This window comes from Lissotriton helveticus, chromosome 5_1 (genome assembly GCF_964261635.1).
Source record: "Lissotriton helveticus chromosome 5_1, aLisHel1.1, whole genome shotgun sequence".
Classification (NCBI taxonomy): domain Eukaryota; kingdom Metazoa; phylum Chordata; class Amphibia; order Caudata; family Salamandridae; genus Lissotriton; species Lissotriton helveticus.
Genome location: NC_136065.1, coordinates 397770490 through 397791988, shown reverse-complemented (window position 1 = coordinate 397791988; position 21499 = coordinate 397770490). Strand labels below are relative to the sequence as shown.

Sequence of the window (21499 nt, the reverse complement as noted above, 5' to 3'; positions counted from 1 at the left end):
TCAATAAAGCATTTTAAACTCCAAAGGATTCTTCGCTTGATTTGAAAGAAGTTTATTATTTTGCCAATTCCAGTGGCCACTGGGTGTCACTGCAGCCCAACTCAATATCAGTTCAAAAGTTGAAGCAAGAAATCCATCTGCATGGAACGTTCTTTTACTGCGCACCGAGAAATAATAGTGTAACAACTTTAACGGAATATCATTTACAGAATATCGCCTCAGATATTTCAATGACATTAATGATTTTTGCTCACTAACAGTCCTTTCACTTTTGGGAAATGGGTAAACAAATGTATTGGTGAACGTTCGGCTGGGTGAGCCGAATTGTACAACTATGTTTACCTGAAGGTGTATTTCAATTAAAGTAGCTTGTCTTTAATACCCATACGCAAGTGAAAGTATTTGTCAATCCTGTGAAGTGGTAGGGCCCTACGCCCTCATACTCACATAATAACCACACAGACAAGGCTCATGGGCGTCCGCAGGGAGGAACACGGGGGACACTTGACCCCCCCTGGATCGCCATTGCGTCTGGTGTGGGCCCAGTCAGGGCCGGCCCTAGTCCATCAGGCTTTTGAAATGGTGCCATTGTTCCGGGTGGCAGCCCCCTCCATTGGGTGGGAAGGGTGCAAGGGGTGGCCGAGAAGGGTGCAAGGCAGAGGGCTAGAAGGGTGCAAGGCAGAGGGCGAGAAGGGTGCAAGGCAGAGGGGAGAAGGATGCAAGGCGAAGGAGAGAATGGTGCAAGGTAGAGAAGGGTGCAAGGCAGAGGGGGAGAAGGGTGCAAGGCGGAGAAGGGTACAAGGTAGAAGGGGAGAAGGGTGCAAGGCGGGGGGGAGAAGGGTGCAAGGCAGAGGGGGAGAAGGGTGCAAGGCAGAGAGGAGAAGGGTACAAGGCAGAGAGGAGAAAAGTACAAGGGTAGGGGGATATGGGTGCAAGGCAGAGAGAAGAAGGGTGCAACGGGGAGGGGGAGAAGGGTGCAATGCAGAGGGGAGAAGGGTGCAACGGGGAGGTGGAGAAGGGTGCAAGGCAGAGGGGAGAAGGGTGCAAGGCGGAGGTGGAGAAGGGTACAAGGGGAGGGAGAGAAGTGTGCAAGGCAGAAAGGAGAAGGGTGCAAGGCAGAGAGGGAAAGGGTGCAAGGTAGAGGGGAGAAAGGTGCAAGGCGGAGGTGGAGAAAGGTAACGGGGGAGGCGGAGGGGAGCAGGGTACAAGGCAGAGGGGAGAAGGGTGCAAGGTAGAGAGGAGAAGGGTGTAAGGTAGAGAGGAGAAGGGTGCAAGGCAGCGGGGAGAAGGGTGCAAGGCAGAGGGGAGAAGGGTGCAAGGTAGAGAAGGGTGCAAGGCGGAGGTGAAGAAGGGTACAAGGGGAGGGGGAGAAGGGTGCAATGGGAGGGTGAGAAGGGTGCAAGGCAGAGGTGCTGAAGGGTGCAAGGCGGAGGTGAAGAAGGGTGCAAGGTAGAAGGGGAGAAGGGTGCAAGGCGGAGGGGGAGAAGGGCGCAAGGTGGAGGGGGAGAAGGGTGCATGGCAGAGAGTAGAAGGGTGCAAGGCAGAGAGGAGAAGGATGCAAGGTAGAGAAGGGTGCAAGGCAGAGAGGAGAAGGGTGCAAGGCAGAGGGGGAAGGGTGCAAGGCAGAGGGGAGAAGGGTGCAAGGCAGAGAGTCGAAGAGTTCAAGGCAGAGGGGAGAAGGGTGCAAGGTAGAGAAGGGTGCAAGGCGGAGGTGGAGAAGGGTACAAGGGGGAGGGGGAGAAGGGTGCAAGGCAGATAGGAGAAGGGTGCAAGGCAGAGAAGGGTGCAAGTCGGAGGTGGAGAAGGGTGCAAGGGAGAGGGGGAGAAGGGTGCAAGGGGGAGGGGAAAGGGGTGCAAGGCAGAGGGGGAGAAGGGTGCAAGGCGGAGAAGGGTGCAGGGTAGAAGGGGAGAAGGGTGCAAGTCAGAGTGGGAGAAGGGTGCAAGGCGTAGGGGGAGAAGGGTGCAAGGGGAAGGGGAGAAAGGTGCAAGGCAGAGAGGAGAAGGGTGCAAGGCAGAAAAGAGAAGGCTGCAAGGCAGAGGGAAGAAGGGTGCAAGGCAGAGGGGAGAAGGGTGCAAGGTAGAGATGGATGCATGGCGGAGATGGAGAAGGGTACAAGGCGGAGGGGGAGAAGGGTGCAAGGCAGAGAGAAGAAGGGTGTAAGGCAGAGAGCAGAAGGGTGCAAGGCAGAGGGAGAAGGGTGCAAGGCAGAGGGGAGAAGGGTGCAAGGCAGAGGGGAGAAGGCAGAGAAGGGTGCAATGTAGAGAGGAGAAGGGTGCAAGGCAGAGGGGAGAAGGGTGCAAGGCAGAGAGGAGAAGGATGCAAGGCGAAGGTGGAGAAGCGTACAAGGCAGAGAGGAGAAGAGTGCAAGGCAGAGGGTAGAAGGGTGCAAGGCAGAGGGGAGAAGGGTGCAAGGCAGAGGGGAGAAGGGTGCAAGGCAGTGAGGAGAAGGGTGCAAGGCAGATGCAAGGCAGAGAGGAGAAGGGTGCAAGGCAGAGAAGAGAAGAGAAGGGTGCAAGGCAGAGGGGAGAAGGGTACAAGGCAGAGAGTAGAAGGATGCAAGGTAGAGAAGGGTGCAAGGCAGAGAGGAGAAGGGTGCAAGGCAGAGGGGGAAGGGTGCAAGGCAGAGGGGAGAAGGGTGCAAGGCAGAGAGTCGAAGAGTGCAAGGCAGAGGGAAGAAGGGTGCAAGGTAGAGAAGGGTGCAAGGCGGAGGTGGAGAAGGGTACAAGGGGGAGGGGGAGAAGGGTGCAAGGCAGATAGGAGAAGGGTGCAAGGCAGAGAAGGGTGCAAGTCGGAGGTGGAGAAGGGTGCAAGGGAGAGGGGGAGAAGGGTGCAAGGGGGAGGGGAAAGGGGTGCAAGGCAGAGGGGGAGAAGGGTGCAAGGCGGAGAAGGGTGCAAGGTAGAAGGGGAGAAGGGTGCAAGTCAGAGTGGGAGAAGGGTGCAAGGCGTAGGGGGAGAAGGGTGCAAGGGGAAGGGGAGAAAGGTGCAAGGCAGAGAGGAGAAGGGTGCAAGGCAGAAAAGGGAAGGCTGCAAGGCAGAGGGGAGAAGGGTGCAAGGTAGAGAAGGATGCATGGCGGAGATGGAGAAGGGTACAAGGCGGAGGGGAAGAAGGGTGCAAGGCAGAGAGAAGAAGGGTGTAAGGCAGAGAGCAGAAGGGTGCAAGGCAGAGGGAGAAGGGTGCAAGGCAGAGGGGAGAAGGGTGCAAGGCAGAGGGGAGAAGGCAGAGAAGGGTGCAATGTAGAGAGGAGAAGGGTGCAAGGCAGAGGGGAGAAGGGTGCAAGGCAGAGAGGAGAAGGATGCAAGGCGAAGGTGGAGAAGCGTACAAGGCAGAGAGGAGAAGAGTGCAAGGCAGAGGGTAGAAGGGTGCAAGGCAGAGGGGAGAAGGGTGCAAGGCAGAGGGGAGAAGGGTGCAAGGCAGTGAGGAGAAGGGTGCAAGGCAGATGCAAGGCAGAGAGGAGAAGGGTGCAAGGCAGAGAAGAGAAGGGTGCAAGGCAGAGGGGAGAAGGGTGCAAGGTAGAGAAGGGTGCAAGGCGGAGGAGGAAAAGGGTACATGCGGAGGGGGAGAAGGGTGCAAGGCAGAGGGGAGAAGGGTGCAAGGTAGAGAAGGGTGCAAGGCGGAGGTGGAGAAGGGTACAAGGTAGAGGGGAGAAGGGTGCAAGGCAGAGGTGGAGTAGAATACAAGGGGAAGGGGTAGAAGGGTGAAATAGGGAGGGGTACAAGGGTGAAAGAGGGAGGGGGAGAAGGGTGCAAGGGGAATGGTGATGAAGTTAAAATCCCCACCCCCTAGAAACATTTCTGCGGACGCCCATGACAAGGCTAATTAGTTAGTGGAACTGGCCCAGGGCACGAGCGGCCGCCCCCTTGTACTGCCAGGGTTACATATCCAGTGATGCCTGTGCTGGATGGGTGTGGGGTGCGGTGTGAGCCTGCCCTCAGGGAGTGGCTGGTGCTAAAACAACTAGACCAGTGACCTGCAGATCATTACACATCCAAGCCTAGACATGATTTAACCCAGTAAAAGAGGCTCAAAATAACTTTGTAATCATGTCGGGATATTCTCTGCAGCACCTTCCTATTCTAGATTGGAAAGGTACCTTTAAAAAGAAAAGAGAAGAGACCGGAATGCTTGTACATGTAAACTGAAAGAATTTAATAATTTCACGGAGCTCAGAATGACGCACTGAACCTATATCAAGACTTTGCGTCAATGCAAAGCAACAGAAAGTCTTCCAAGGGTTTTATTATCCAGCAAAAAAGGTGTTTTGTATGGGAAAGGTGACCTTTTCTCAGAACAAAAACAATTTTGGGTTGATTTTCATCGCTTTGACTCAATTGTTCTTACTGGAACAAATCAGCGCAAATACCCAAAGGTTTTGAAATAACACCTGATCTACTAAAATGGCCAGACCAGACTTTGGCTTAAAAATTAAAGCCACCTTGAAGCAGGCGTTAACATGGAGAAATGTGTTTATTTCTCAAAATACCCACACATTACATGTGTGCCGCAGCACACAGCAAACTTTCAGATCTTGGGATTCTTTTGTACTAGGTGGGATTCCCAAAGCCGAATCCAGATAGAGTCTTTGCACATTTTTCTTCTTGTTTTCGCTGCATTATTACATAGTTTCTGTAGAGACTAGGCACATTATGGCAAAAGAAATTCCTGAGTTCTGTACACTATAAAAAATCCAAAAGGCAGCTCGATGATGACGTCCCACATGGCTATTTCTTTTGAAAACTGCCCAGTAATTGCTGAGCATCGTTATGTGAGTTTCTTAGTAGATTGTAGGCCAATGCCTGTTGCTTCCTCCCATACCAAAACATACATTGGCTATTTTTTCAAATTGAATTGTCAGATTTTGAACAATCCAGGTCGAAATATTGGTGTAAAATTATAGCTTTAAAGTTTTAAGAGGTTTTCTCCTGCAGCCTTTGAATGTTTGGACTTTTATCTGCAATAATCATATGTTAGACCTGACATGTTTGGCATGGTATTCCCCCAAACATTTTGCTTTCACCACCTCTGTGTTGTTGAATTCATTTTTGTTGGCATTAGGACTCTTTACACTTTACCATTGCTAGCCAGTGCTAAAGTGCTTGTACGCCCCCCCCCCCCCCCCCCTCAAACGTGGAAAACTCAGACTACAACTAAATGGCACATTTAATTTACTTGTACATCACTAGTAAATGGTACTACTTGTACCCAGGGCCTGTAAATTAAATGCTACTTGTGGGCCTGCAGCATTCATTTCTTATGCTGTGTTTTCACTTAATTACTATTTGTGTGTAGCATAACTACTTCACCCATTGCCTCTAAGTTAAGCCTGAAGTTTTTGCACCAAGCTATCAGAGGGCTAAGCAAAGATTAATTTAGTGACTTTTGTGGTTCATCCTGACAAGGATTGTGACTGTTGCCCGAGTGGGGCGTACACCTCTACAAATAACTCAATTTCTTACAGTATGTATTACACCACGGATGATCGTTCTTGGTTTTCATATAATGCCCCCTGCCTTTCATTTGAAGGTACTTTATCACAACTATGCATTTTTCATTATCTTAAACTTCCAACTTCTATTAAAAATAATGTGATTAGATTTATAACCTTCCATTATGGCAATATTGAATATAAATTACAGATCAAGCAGCACTACTTGATAGTGTACACTCATGAGGGCATATAACAAGATATAACGACTGCTTCGACTGGAAGACACTTGGACATCTTGCCACAAAAATTAGACTTAGACTATCTCTTATAGCCTTTAGCTTGGATTGTTGCACAAATAGCTCCTGAGGGTTACAGTCTGATCCAAACAGACCAGGCATCTGAGGGGATGTTTCTCCTAAACTGCTACAATCCGAATAGCCACAAGCAAATGGTTAACGGGGATTAAAGTGTTCCCCCAAATCTGGCAAAGCACAGAATGTGCGTAAACCATTTTCACCATTCGGCAGCATAGCAACAGTGTATCTATGCCAAAAAGCAGATGAAAAATGGTGTCTTGTTCTACAGATGAATATTTTATTTCAACGTTTCTGTAAACGTTCCAGTAAATGTTCCTGTGATCAGTCCTACCATGGGGAAAATGGATACAGTCTGTGGGGCTTATTTTGTAGACTCCAGTCCAAGTTTTCTGGTTGCAGGAGACATCCAATAACTCCAATTTCAGGCCCATTAGTAAATGTACAGTTCACATTGGTCTACTGGAATTATCCATAGCTGACCTGAGGCTTTCTCTATTTTTCCGGATCCTCCTACATCTTCCAACACCAGAAGAGAAGTTCTGGATGAGAAGCAGGCTACTCTGGTAGGACCTGGAACCATTTAGCTGGGTGAACCATCGGAAAATGCAACACCGAGCACTGAAGCAAAATATGGAAGCCACCCAGGATGACAGTCTGGCAATTATAGTCTAGTATCCCAGTAAACAGGCATGGTCTTCCCTCCTCTTCGATTTCAGAAACATTTTGCTCTGGTAGTGGATGAAGTACATACATTTTAAAGGGCAAACTAGTCAACTGATGAGACCAGGCCAATCCTTTTAAGATTGTCAGGCTTCCTGCTCCCCATTTATTGGTAGTGTGATGAAATTCCCATCCAGTGAACATGCTCTGTGGCAATAAGCTACCCCATGGTTCCATAAACCAAATAAATAAGATTGTGGACCAGTGGTCCAGCTATGTGGAGCACTCTCCTTTCCCGCAGCTCAACATAAGCTCCTATCAGGGCAGCCTAATAAGCTTCAATGGAAGTTTCCTCTGCTGTATCACCACTTGGCAAAGGTCTTCTTTAGAGCCCAGCTCTATGAGGCTGTGACAGCCACAATTCTGGTTTGAAGAAGACACCACTGAGGTCTGTTGGTCTACTTGGCAGTTTTCTGTGAATTTCCCTTTCCCATCCTGACTACTGTGCAAACCCTCCTGTGAAGTAGAAGCTGGAAGGAGCAGCGTCCCAGGAGATGTGATGGTGGTGTGATCAAAAAAAGAAACGTTCACGCCTCTTGAATACATTCAGTCGTGCTCACTCAAGATGTATTTCATTACCAAACTGGCATGAGGCAAATGAATGATGGGACAACTATTTAAGTCATCAATGTGCTGCACATTTGCGCCTGGAACTCGAACGGTTTGGTTTTATTTTTTTGATGGAGACCCGATGAGAAATCCTTTTGTGGATTTATAAACCAATAGAAATTGGTATTTGCATTCGCTTGTAAGACATAGTAACGCAAACCATCGCAAAGCACTGCTTTCCTTTACTCTAGATCACAGGTCGATTTCATAGGTGGTAAATGAGAATTCCCTTACAACCACCCATGGTTTCTATCGCAAAGCCCAATCTACTTAGAATAGTAGAGAGGGTTTTTTGCTAAACATTAACACCACTTGAAACCAGGAGTTAAAAATGAGAAATGCGGAGGGCGCGCGACGCGACGATCAAGATGGCCGCTCCCCCCTGAGCTCCGCGATTTCGGAGACGCTTCTGCTGTGAAGGCTCCGTTTTCAGAAGGCGTTTCTCGGCGGAAACGGCCGTTTCCAGCGTCGGAACTGCCCCTCAACACCTGGGTATGTTTTTGTGCGCTTCCTGACTGTTTTTGGCATTTTTGTTTGCGAAAATGCAATTACCTCGGAAACGGCCGCCATTTTGTTTTTTGTTTTTTCTTGTTTTTTAATATTTTTGCTTCTTAACCACCCAGAATGTTCCCACTTCAGGATTATCGCCCAATGGCCTTGTTTTTTTACTATTCCAATGGTTTTTTAAGGGCATTTGAACTCTTTTGTGGCATTTGGTGATTTTTCTTGGCTTTCCCTTTGTCGTCGGACCTTGGCCTCTACTATTTACCTCAACATTTGCCTTGTCATTGTTCTGTTGCGGTTTTGCCTCTCCTGGGCCCATTTCTACTTTCTTTTTGTGCTCTACAGATTCCAGTTGGTTCATTTTTTCAGCATTTCGTTGCTCCTTTTGGTAATTTGCAGCCCTCATCCCACGGTACGCTGCTCATACTTTACCTTACGCTTTGCCAATATGGAGCACGGACATACTACAAAAGCTTCCAATGCTGCTTCCACCTCACGTAAAGACCCTACACCTGTGGGCAAACGCCTCAAAAAGGACCCACCATCTCCTTCCAAATCTCCGCCTCCTGTCACTCTTGAGGACCTTATGGAAGAACTTCGCTTAATTCGCCCTTTTATTGCAGACACCACTGCTACTCTGCAAAGGCTGGATGACAAGTGGTCTAATCTTGACAAAAGGGTTACTGATGTTGAGCAAAAAATCAGTGACGCTCAAGATATTGCCGCCAAACTGGTCACTCTCACTAAGGAGGTTCAGGTCCTCAAGAAAACGTCTGAAGATTAGGAAAATCGAAATAGACTCAACAACCTACGTATTTATGGTGTTCCGGAGAATTCCGAAGGGTCTGACATCATCCTTTTTTTGAAGACTCAAGTCTTACCAATTGTTGGTATGCCTAAACATGTGGATGTCAATATTCAACGAGCACACCGTTTGGGTCCTAAAAACGCCTCCTCCTCTTCAAAACCTAGAGGCATTATTGCTTATTTTCTTCTCTATTCTGACCTCATGACTATTCTCCACTCAGCTAAACAACACAAGCAACTGTTATGGTCAGGCCACAAACTATTTTTGTCTCAGGATGTCTCCAAACCGACTGCAACGCGTCGAAAAGAATTCCTGGACCTGCGGCCTGCGCTTCGTTCCATGAACGCTAGATATGGTCTAATTCATCCTTGCTTCTTCAAGGTTACATACAAGGAACGGTCTTACAGCTTCGAGGATCCGGCTGATCTCCGCAGGTTCATCCATTCCCACAGAGACGACTCCATGGAGCAAAGCGGCTCTTAGCTTACACTGTCTCTGCCTCTGTGTTTATTTTATTGTCTACCATGTGTTGACTTGTTGTCTCCTTTCGTATTACCTCACTCTTTGGTTTTTATCGTTCCTTAGGTCCGTTTCCTGTTGTTCCGTTTGCCATCCTCTCCATTGTATTGTGTCATCGTTCGTTTCCGTCATCCCAGTACGCAGATTCCCTGCATACTTGTTCGGTAAGTCTCCTTCATTTGTTCTTAAGTCGTGCTCGGTCCTTGGTTCTCTTTGTATTTCTTTTCTTTTCCTAGTCTTCTCTTCTTCTGGTTCCTCGGACTGTGTTCTCGACCTTTATGTTTTCCTTCTTGTGCGGTCGTCTTTTCTCGCTGCTCCCGCTCTCACTTCATTGTCCTTTTTGTTACTTGTTCTGTATGGCTGGAGCCTTTTTGGTTCTCCTCGCCATCTTTCTTCTTGCTGTCTTCTCTAGGGTAGCTTTTGGCTCCCTTCTTCCTTCTTACTTACTTCCCTTTCCTTTCCTTTCTTCCCCTTTTTGGTTTCTCTCAACATTTTTTACTTCACTCCCCCTTTCTCTATTACTCTTCTTTCCTCTTCTCCATTGCATTGGTACTAGTCCCTCTAACCCCTTTTTCTCATTTTCTCTCATTCCCCCTCTGTACCTCCTTCTGCTGGTATTGTATCGTCTTTCTTTGATATCTTTCTCCTTTTCAGTTTGGAGTCTATTCTGTTCTTTTTTCTATTTCATCATGTTAGTTGTGTTTTACTTTTTTTCTCCTTCCTTTTGGCACTGCGTGATTAATCACTTCTTCCTTTTTCTCCTCCGTTTCTATCTCTTCACTTCGTCTCACTGCACCTTCTCATGTTGGCATTGCTCCTTTTTTTCTTCCGCTCTCTCTACTTGGGTTTCTTTTCTATTTCCATCGTTCCTCTCTTTATTATATTTGGCTTGTCTTCATCTCTCCTTGCCAACTTCTCTATATATTCCCTCTTCTTACCTGTATTACTCTCTCTTTTTCCTTTTCCCTTAATCTCCTCCTATGAAAGGTTTTCGACTAATTTCCTGGAATGTTAAGGGTCTTCGCAACCCTATCAAGAAACAACGTGTTTTATCTCATCTTGCCCGTTTAAAATGTCAAATTGCCTTTTTACAAGAAACACATCTTTCTACACAGGAGTTATCTTTGTTACGTAAACAATGGGTTGGGGATGTTTTCTGCTCTCCTGCTACTTATCACAAGAATGGTGTTGTTATTTTATTTCATAAAGCACTGTCTGTTCAAATTCTAAATGAAGCTGTTGATACTAATGGTAGATGGTTGCTCCTTGATTGTAAAGTTAATAATGTTCATCTCTCACTTTGTAATGTCTATGGTCCGAATGGCATTGATTCCTCTTTTTGGAATGATTTCTCCTCCCTTCTCTCTACTAATGCTAATGAAGATTTGATTGTTGGGGGGGATTGTAATCAATTGATGGACCCCTTTTTGGACCGCAAATCACAAGCTTGTTACAATCCCAATAAAATGCAAAAGTCCTTCCATAGATCCATCTCCTCCAGAGGCCTTATAGATTCATGGCGGTTGTCCCACCCTGACTCTCTGGAATTTTCCTTTTTTTCTCCAGTGCATAATTCCCTCTCCCGTATCGATTATATTTTTCTCTCCCACCATGCCTTCCAATTTATGACCAACTCAGAAATAGGCTCTATCCTCATCTCAGATCATGCCCCGGTTATTTTAGATATGGATTACCCCTCTCCCTTGCCTCAGGCCCGCAGATGGCGCTTTAATAACTCCCTTTTACTTGATCCCACGTTCATTGAACATTTCACTCACTTCATGGATGACTTCTTCACTACTAACTCTCCCTCTTCCTCTGACTTTCATTTTCTCTGGGATGCTTTTAAGGCCACTGCTCGGGGTTCTATTATTGATTTTGTATCACGTAAAAAAAAGAAAGCGCTTTCCCAGGCTTCTTCCTATCTAAAACGCATCAAAGAACTTGAGCATCTTTATTACACTTCTAATTCTCCGGATTCTTTATCCTCTCTCATTACTGCTAAAATGCAATTTAATAAACATTCTTGGGAATCGGCTTCCAATCAGCTTCTTCAATTTAATGCAAAGATGTATGGTGGTCGTAATAAAGCGGGCAGGGCTCTGGCAAATTACCTTAAAATTAAAAAACAGAAATCTAAAATTGTCTCGATTACAGATTCACAAGGCTCGCCCCAAACTTCTGATGCCAAAATTCTGGATTGCTTTGTACAATTTTATTCTTCTCTTTATACCCCTGAGTCTTCCCCTTCAGTAGAGCAATTAGATTCTTTCTTTAATTCTGTCCCTAAACCTCCTACTCCTTTGGTGGATTTCTCTTCTCTTGATGCCCCGATTTCGGAAAAAGAAATTCTTGCTGCCCTCTCTCTTCTCCCCAAAGATAAGACACCTGGCCCTGACGGCTTTACTGTGCGTTTCTTTCTACAATTTAAATCTGTCCTGGTTCCTCACTTGCTCCAGCTAATTAATCACTTTCTCTCCTCTGGTGAATCCAAAGGTTCTTTCACGCAAGCTATGCTTGTTCTTCTCCCCAAAAAAGATAAGGACCCTTCCCTGTGTAAGAACTATCGACCCATCTCTCTCATTAATACTGATTGTAAATTATATGCGAAACTTCTGGCTCTACGGATTAATTCCATCATCCCCGATTTGGTTAACATTCATCAATCCGGATTTGTTAAGGGTAGATCCATTACAGACAATTCTAGGACCCTTCTTAATATCATTCATCTCTCCGCTAAAATGGATGGTCCTTTGGCGGCCATTACTCTAGATGCCGAGAAGGCATTTGACCGTGTCCATTGGGATTTTATGTTTGGTGCCCTGCGCTGGCACGGTTTCAGTCCCACTTTTCTTAAATTAGTTCATTTGCTTTATTCTGCTCCTTCTACTTCTATATGGATTAATGGTATGCAATCTGATTATTTTCCCCTTCATAGAGGTACCAGACAAGGCTGTCCACTTTCCCCCCTCCTCTTCATTTTGGCTCTCGAGCCTTTCCTTGAAAAAATTCGTCAATCCCCTTCCTATTCTGGCTTTCTTTATAAAGATGTGGAGATTAAGTTTACTGCTTACGCCGACGATATTCTGCTTTATATTTCTAACCCTGCTACTGCTCTCCCTGCTTTCTTTTCTTTACTACATGATTACTCCTCAGTTTCTGGTTATAAATTAAACATCGATAAAACAGAAGTTCTTCCCCTCAATAAATTTTGTCTTCCTCACATGTTTCAGGGCTCCGGTTTCCAATGGAATTCTGGCTCTATTAAATGCCTTGGTGTCTTATATGCTAACACCATTAGAGAAACTATCAGACTTAATCATTCCGATATACTTAAAAAGCTCTCTTCTCTTATAGAGCGTTGGTCTCCTCTTTTTCTTTCCTGGTGGGGTCGTCTTTCTACTATTAAAATGATGCTCCTACCTATCGTGAACTTCTGTCTTTCCATGCTTCCTATCTCTCTCCCCCATTTCTTTTTTAAGTCTATCAATAGTCTTTTTTCCAAATTCCTGTGGAATAAGCGTAAGGCCAGAGTCTCTCTTCTCCGTCTTCAGCAACCTAAACATCTTGGTGGTGTTAACTTCCCCAACATCTCACGCTTTCACTCTGCTTTTTCTCTCAAGCAAATTTGGCCTTTCCTTCTCGAAACCTCATCTCCTCCTACTACGGCTTGGAGCCCTCTGGAATTGGCTCAACTTCACCCCTTCTCATTTCTTCTTGCCTCCAATCTCACTCAACCACCTCCTAAGCTGCTTTCACCTATTTTTAAACACTCCAAAGCTTTAACACTTGCCCTTTTCCGCTCCTTCTCTGTCCCATCTACTCTTCATTTGAATACCCCACTCTGGTATAATAAATCTCTTAAACTACGTAATCGGGCGCTCTTTTGGAAGGAATGGATCGATAAAGGAATTCTCACTTATCGCCACCTTATTTCTAACAATTCCTTATTATCCTTTTCAGCACTTCGTGACTCCTTTGGTATCCCCAACAAATACTGTGCACACTTTCCCGAACTTCTACCTAAACTATCCACTATTATCTTGCAACACATCCCTTCTCCCTCTTCACCTCCCTTTCTTGCTTCTCCACCCAACTTTCAAGCTCCCCTTAAGGCCTCTGCCATTTATCAATTACTTTCCCCCCCACTTCCTGATAGGCCTAAAACTAACCTCGAACTTCTCTGGGAATCGGACCTCAATCAAACTTTTCCCTCACCTGCATGGGACTCTATTTGGTCCAAACTTCATTCCACTTCCCGGTCCGCTAGCACCACACAAACCCTTTACTTTTTTTAAAATAGATTATTTTATACTCCCTGTGACTTATTCAAATTTAAATTGTTAGATGCTAAGAAGTGCTGGTCTTGTTCTTGCACTTCTGGTGATTTGGTTCACATGTTCTTTCTCTGCCCTAAGGTCCACCTTTTGTGGTCCCACATTTGGTGTACACTTAACAAGATTTTGTCCACTAATCTTCCTTTTCTTCTTTCTTCTGTATTTCTGGGTGGTTTGGCCCCTGTTTGGGATGTCCCGCTTCATATTCGTAAATTTATTGATCTCTGTATTGCTGTTGCTTTTCAAATCATAACAACTAACTGGAAAGATACCAAAAATGTGGTTTATAATGCTTGGTGGAATTTACTCTGCCATCATCACAGATTAGATCGTGCATGTGCTTCTTCTCTTCCGATGTTGATTAAACGTGATTTACTTTGGTCCCCTTTAACAGACTATTTATCTAGATGTGCCTCATGATCACTTGTTATTGTTATTATTAGTATTACTGTTATTACAATTTGTATATACTTTTATTCTTTTGTACATCTTTCCTCTGTTTCTCCTTTATTTTTCACTGCTGTTCCCTTTCCCTTCCCCCCCCCCTTTTTTTCCTTCTTCTTTCCTTCTCTTTCTCTCTCTTCTCCCCACAAAATGAAAAGTTATAAAAGCATTCTTTCATATGTATAGTGTTGACCCCCTTGGGGCGTTTCTTGTTCTGATGGCACAGTTTTCTCCATAACTATTTTGTTTCTTGCTGCTCTTTTTTTATGCCGTTGTACTGATGTTTTACATTGTTTTATTCAACTCAATAAAGCTTTTCAAACTTTAAAAAAAAATGAGAAATGCTTTTATTTCTCCTAGACTTTTCCACTTTGCATGTGTGCTGCATTGTACAGCACACATTTAAAGGGGAAAAATGTTAAAGTTAGTCTAGGCATAGTAGTTTGTACATCAAGGTTATCAAAACCTATGCAAGACTCATGCAGACCCTTTGAATTATAGTGCAAAGGTGTGTTCATGATGATTGCCCTTTAAACTGAGGACATGTGCCCCATCCCATTGAGAAGTCATAAAAAAGGAGCTTAAGTCCTTAAAAATGTGTACATCTACACCAAGGGGATTATTTTTCATGATGTTCTGGGGGTGCACTGGTTTTACCCATTCATATCTAAGAGGCCACGTAAACCCACCCTGCATGGCGTTTTAGATTGCCATTAGATATAGAGAGGCAAAGCAGTGCAAGTCACTGCGTTGCCTCACACTGCGTGCCTTCCCATGTAACACCCACGGCATTTGACACATTGCAAGATTTACAACATACTGTAAACCTGGGAATTCGTCAAAAGCCTACACCTCCCCAGGTGTGGCATAAGGAGTTGTTTTTGTGTGTGAAGGTGTCCCTTCCTCCACAAAAACAACCAGGTTTCAACACACCATAGTGCAAGAGTGCCTGTGTCGGCGCTTAGGAGCCATTTGTGCACCAGTGCTGTGAAAGAGGACAGGAATGCACCATATTTCATAGATACTGTGCCCTTTTGTTTTGATGTAGGGCAGTGCAGCAGGAAGACGTGGGGTGCTGCCCAGGGCCTGTAAATACCCCCCCGTAGAGTTTTATGACAGTGCATGGATGTAGACTTACTTATTTTGGGAAGTCAAAAACAGTTACATTGCAATGGGTGGTATTCTGTACCAGTTAATGGTTGAAAGTCATACTCTTAAAAAATGTTTGTGGATTTTTAGTTGCTAATACACTGCAGCATTTCTGAATACACACAACTGTGAATGAAGAAATGCCATTGCAGGTGTGCAATGATATTCAAAAATATCCTGTGAGAAAATACTTTCTTAGTAGATAAACCCCTTTCCCAACATCCTTGATAGCTTTGCGGATGCTTCCTTCTCCTCCTTCCCCTACCGACCTTGGAAAGTGATTTACCCCAGCTCTTAACTCGAGCAAATATCTCACATTATTAAAGGTGGGGGATGAGCTGTAGAGACATTTGGTAACATCCACAAGTGGTTTTGTTTGTGGGTGGGCATACAGTTTAAGGGCATTTTTAGAGCCGGATCCAGAAGGAGATTTACTCACCTCAAAATCATTTCTGAGAAAAGTTATTAACTACCATAAAACTAACATAAAACAAACTTTGTGAATTTCTATGTCTTTAAATTCTCAGAGCCGTTCGAAGTTTGGGAGATGGAAGCACCTCTGTAAATCAGCAGCACTCCGGCCCGGCCAAACCTGTAGTTCATAAACTCTTTTTAGAGTTGGCGAAGTACTAAGGGCCTCATTTATGGGGTTTTGGCATAGGGCTCAAGGTGAATGGGCAAGAATGCACCATATTTATCCAATATGGTACATTCTGTGTTGTCTGCACAAAAACAATCCTGTGGGTGTTTTTCCTCTTTTAAGTGTCCTGCAGAATACAGCACACATGGAAAGAGGAAAAACAAAAAGAAATAAAGTTATTTCTCCTCGTAGCGCCTCCCCTGGGGAGGAAGACTGTTTTGGCGGCTCCCCAGGTGTACATGGTTTTGTGAATTTGGGGAAGCCTCAAAATCCATGGGTGTTGCATGAGAACACCCACAGCAATGACCATGGAATGCCTCTCCTAGTGCAGACTTAGGCAACGCATCGATTTACGATGCCTTACCTTATCTGTAAGGTCAAACAAAGCCACGCAAAGTGGCTTTGCATGACCTCATAAATATGATTTTGTAGTTTGCGCCACAAAAGTGACACTCCAGGGGTGGACGTGACTCCTAAATATGCCGCTAAGTTTACACAGGCAGAGCCACAGCAGGCTCTGACATTGTAAACCTTGAACTGGTTGGTCTGCCTGTCACTGTGTTGCCAGCTCACAGTGGCTCTTACCCTGCCCATGTTAGGACGAGGTGACCATCACTTTTTTTCGATCCAGAGTTCATCATGACAGGCATGGTATGGACAATGCGAGGTAAAGAAAATGCACAATGGCCGCCAAGCACAGGAAGAAACCTCCCTACATGTCAGGAGCATAGTATTTTTGTTTTCTGAAAAACAAACTACTGCTTCTTTTCAGAAAACAAAAAACACCTTAAATGTAAATTGTAACTTGTATAGCGCACTACTCACCCGCAAGGGTCTCAAGGCGCTTGTACGAATACCGCTGTGGAACCCATCCTGGCTTTCCCTGTGAGGTGTCCACTCCTGGGCACCCCCAAGGTGGAGGCCAGGGATCCTTAGCGTTGTGGGGGCCGTAGTGGAGATTAAGCAAACTATTGCCCAGAGTTGCAGAGTGGGACTCCATGACTGGAATAGACACGAGGCGAGAATTATCAGGTCCGTGGAATTTTTGAGCCCAAGACCCACCGAGGCAGGGAATTGAACCCTGGTCCCGAGCTAGACCTCTGCATCAGGGTCTGCCGCTCTAACCATTGAGCCACACTTCTCCACCTTACCATGTGGGTGCATGAAACATGATGTCTGCTCAGGAAAGGTGTGTCTTGAATGGAGCTCTGCTTCTGTGAAGGCACGGTGAGCCCTCCCTGCCTGGCAGGGATTTCCAAATAAGGCGGCCATTTCTCCTTCAGTGGCGCGGAGGCCATACCGTCCGACGACCTGACTGGCCAACAGGTAGACCCCAGTCTCTAAATGAGCCATGAAGACTTGCACACCTTTTCCATCTGACTGGATACAGCTTTATCCCAGAAGCAATTGACAGTCTGCTGATAACAGCAATTATTTCTTGCCAGGACTGCATTTTGTACTCAACTACTAAGTACATGAGCACAACTTTAAATGCAATAGCCAACTAACCAATGTTCAAAACTCAATTAATCAATAGGCATATCTAATACACCATCACAATACTAAGTCTTGTGAGAGTGTGAACAACATACATACAATAGCTATATTTCAATATATAATAAAAATAACGGTAGTAATGTAACATTCATAAAGTTAACAACAATTTATCACATGACTCTTTGAGCATTATTGACCCCGCTCTGAAAGTTTTCTTTTCGAAATAAGCTATCTGCCATGCAATAAATCCCACTGATGAGTACCACACTATTTACCACTCACACTATCGAAGAAAAAGAGTTAATGAATTAATGAAAAACTAAGCAACCACTGCCCTTGGTCACTGTACACAATAAATACATTTCACAAAGGTATTTTCGGCCATAAATTAAAACGTAAGGTTAAAAATAACCAAAGCAAACTGAGATCCAACTCTTTTCTATCTTGGCAATAGTTGGAAATATAATTACATCCTTTCCAGGAGAGTGTGTGATGCACAGATTTGCTAGTAGTTAAGGGTAAGCGTATCTCCAAGGGGAAAAACGTTTTCCCAGAGGAGGAAAAAAGAGAGAAAAAGAAATGTGCTTTTGAGCAAACGGCTCCCTTTGCCCCTGTGTGGAATTGTATGCTATGCGCAATTCCTCGATCAGGCAATAGACAGCCTTTAAAAAGTCCCATCACAGATGCTAAATTGCCATGGAAACTTGTGCCTGATACTTTAGAACAGCTCTGTCCAATGTAGAGCCATGGATCGGACTAGATCCAAGTTAGATTTGTAGGATGTCAATATAAGACTAATACCACATCTCATAATTCCATCAGGGGCGGTGCCATCTAAAGAAAACAGAGGCTCATAATGAGGGCATTCACATGTAGCGTGATTATCCTGAAATTCTGGCATGGCCGGCCCTCTGGCACTCCTGGATTTAAGTTGGACACACCTGCTGTAGACGTTCACCACATAATCAAATGGCATCCCCTTACACAATTTATGAAAAATTGAACTAAATAGTTTATTAGATACTTAACTTGAATTGAAACTATATGAAGATTCAAGAATTTGACCATAGACACACTTACAATTCGCAGTAGTTTCTCTGTTGACACATTTACTGCATTCAGGACATTCTTCAGTTCCTTGAAGCCTGTAGAACCCGGCTTTACACTGACATTTGGTGTTGCTGGTCGACGTGCATGCATCCTCTACAAATTCTGAAACAATACAAACTTATTTTAGAATTGATCTCTGCTGCACTTTTGCATTCCGTTATTTCAGTTTTACCCATTTATTGCATAAAACAGTGAATTAAATTCCTTCATGTGAAGTGTTTGCATTTTGTCACACTGCAGTCTTGAGAATAAAAAAACTTGAATATAATATCCAGCAGTACTACCAGCATGCTAAAATGAGGCCTTGGCTTCCTGTTTTCAGAAATCTATTGTTTTTAATATAAGCTTAAAAGGGACTTCGCTCCTGCCTCCTCTCTTTCTTGGCTTCTCATTGGTTTCTGTGCATACTACTTACTTTTCTTCCATTTCCAGTAGCATATTTCCCTGCATTTACCAATGCTTGTTCCTCGTCTGCTTCTCTTATCAGTTTCTCATCTCCGAAATATTGTTTTCTTTCTGCATTAAGTTTTTCTTCTTTTCAATTTACTCTTGCAGCATTGTTATATAACAATTTATCACCGGGAGATTAAGTGATTTGCATAGAATCACAGGATGTTGCTGCCTCGAACTTGGATCTCCAGCTTTCGAGTCAGCAGCTCTGGCCGATGCACCACATCCTCTCCACTACCATGTTATTTGTCAGGGAGCTCTTTCCTTCTCCCGGACGATGATTGCTAAAAACAGTGCTTTATTCATCACATAGGCGAAACTGATGCACTACCAATGCTTGTTAACACTGGGCATTTCCCCAGTGGCATTGGGTCTTTAGTGGCCAGTTTTTCGAAAAGACGGCTGCTGCTGCGTCGCTGTCATTTTCTGACGCTTCCACAGGACAGTAGAGCAAGAGCAGACACAATGGGAGCTTAACCCCTTGCACGCTCATGACGAGCTCAGCTCGTCATAAGTTACGCCTGTCGTACGCTCATGACGAGCTGAGCTCGTCATGAACCGCGGCTTTTCGCAAAAGTCAGCGCACAGCGGGAAAACCCGCAGCATGCATGGGGTTAAGGAAAGGAGAGAGCAGTGACAGGAAGGAGCAAGGGAGCAGGAAGGGTTTTAAGTGGCTGGGTCTCACCAGGTCGGTGCACCAGCAGTTTTTTTAAGGGGGCCTCGAAATGGGTCTCTATCGGGCTCTGTTTTGTGCCCTGGCACAAGCGGTCCGTTTTGGTTTTTTCCAGACGTGACAGCATGTGCACGTTTTGAGCGTTGTAGAGGAAGGAAAACCCTTTAAAGAGAGTCATTTTCTCTCTGGATTTCCCTTCTCTTTTTGAAACTCAGGAGCAGCAACATTGTCGTGGTGTCACCAGGGCTTGAAGTGGAAGTTTTTTCAATATTATATACAAGCCATAGTTGCTGCTTATTTATCTTATGCAACTAACAACGATTGACAAAGTCAATAGTCCTGACTTGTAGGTATGATGTGACTTGTTGTATCATATATCTGGACGCAATGACAAAAACAGCAAAATACAAGTCGGGCAGCTCACTGTACTAAACACCGATTTTTAGCTTTTAGCCCCAGTTTTTTCATCCCACTTTAAGCCCTGGGAGCAGGGCTGGTTTGATCATTTTTGCCAGTGCTGCATTGTTACCAGTCTGGTGCTAGCAAAAAATGCACTGTTTGGGTTACAAAACTGGCAATACAAAAGTTCTATTGAAGGTTGGTGGAGGTTGATTCAGAATTCTAGCCCTACTAAATACCGTTATTCTTCAGAAGAAACATAAACAAGTCTAGATAAAGCGATATGTGCCAAATAAAATGAAGGCCTGATTTCAATTTGGGTTGTTGACCTGTAAGCTGCTTGGGCAATGGAGTACATCAATCTGTTGCCCTGGCAGATGTGCCAGCTGCACATTTTGAAATGTTAGTCGGGCCGACGGACATGTTAAGCATTAACAGGAACCGCTGTCAAGGAGCCTCCTGTCAATGCTTCGTCAACCATGATGAACTGCACGGATACAACTTTTTGACTGTCAATATTTATAATGTATTTATTGACTCTTTGATTAATTAAAATCATTACAGTAAAATATATACAAGCATTCACCACCCCGCTCTCCCACCACCCCTCCCCACCCCCACCACCCTCTATCCTCATGGGTAAAAAGTATGGGCCCGATTCACAGAACTAACTTAAGACAAAATCCTAAACTTACTACTTTTGGTATTCACAGAAGGCAGTTAGTAGTAGTAAAGTTAGGATTTTGTCTAAAGTTTGAATTAAGGCAAGCTTAAGACAGACTTAAGAGAAACTTAAGACAGACTTAAGACAGACTTTAGTTAGGATTTTGTCTTAAGTCTGTCTTAAGTCTGTCTTAAGTTTGTCTTAAGTCTGTCTTAAGTCTGTCTTAAGTCTGTCTAAGTCCGTCTTAAGTTTGTCTTAAGTTTGTCTTAAGTCAAATTTAAGACAAAATCCTAACTTTACTACTACTAAATACCTTCTGTGAATACCAAAAGTAGTAAGGTTAGGATTTTGTCTTAAATTAGTTCTGTGAATCGGCCCCACAGTAATTTGAACAGATCTGCAAATAATTCTTTTTCCACATTTTATTTAAGAACTCTTTTTCATCTCACCTCAGTAATATCATAGTTAATCCATCTGTGATAATTGCACTAATCTCATTATTGCACTGAATGTTAACAAAAAAGTTGCACAAATCGCGTTATCGCACTATACTTTCTATGGCTCCCTAGAGCACTTTTCATTCCTCACCCATACCCATTTTCATCATCTTGCTGTTACGGTACAAACGTTTACTCACAATTTCAATGATCAAAGGGGGAATTTTCAATAAGTATTGCATTGCACCAATCCCATTATTGCATTAAGCTTTTTTGCCTCACTCTGGGGCACCTGCCCTGCCACATACATGCCCAACACCAAGTCAACCTATATTTGGTGTTGATATCTCACCACAAACGTTTCCTGGACCACACCCCTGCCCACAAGCAGCATTCCCTGGACTTTGCACTGTTCCAATTACTGTACTATCCCCTATAAACATTTTAGAGAAATATTCAGGAAACAAGCCTTCTCTTATTCCAGTTCCATCTTTGAGGGCTCAATGTCAATATGACCCATGATCTTAGTTTGTTTATCACCGCTTGCCTGGGGTATAGTGACATGATCAACTTGTGAGCAATCTCATTATTCCTGTTTCTCCTGTGAAGGTTCAGTGTCCGTATGACCCATGTAAGGTGGCTTGAGAGATGACTCGATTTGCCTTTTAGAAAGCAGATCATCGCTATCCTATATGATACAATGTTTAAAATGGAGAACATTGGTCGTAGCAGAGCATCCTCAGTGGAAGTAAACTCTTGCAGATGCAAACATATGTGTCAAAGACTCCTCTGATT

The 21499-nt window shown here is 44.5% G+C and overlaps 1 protein-coding gene across 1 annotated transcript in view; it reads right to left on the bottom strand.

Moving 5' to 3' along the window:
* TNFRSF25 (TNF receptor superfamily member 25) overlaps positions 1-21499 on the bottom strand; it is a 251561-nt gene that overhangs the window by 76501 nt on the left and 153561 nt on the right. Inside the window, exon 4 of the mRNA XM_078640947.1 lies at positions 18052-18183. Coding sequence (XP_078497073.1) covers positions 18052-18183 — 132 coding nt within the window. The remainder of the gene's footprint in view (positions 1-18051; positions 18184-21499) is intronic.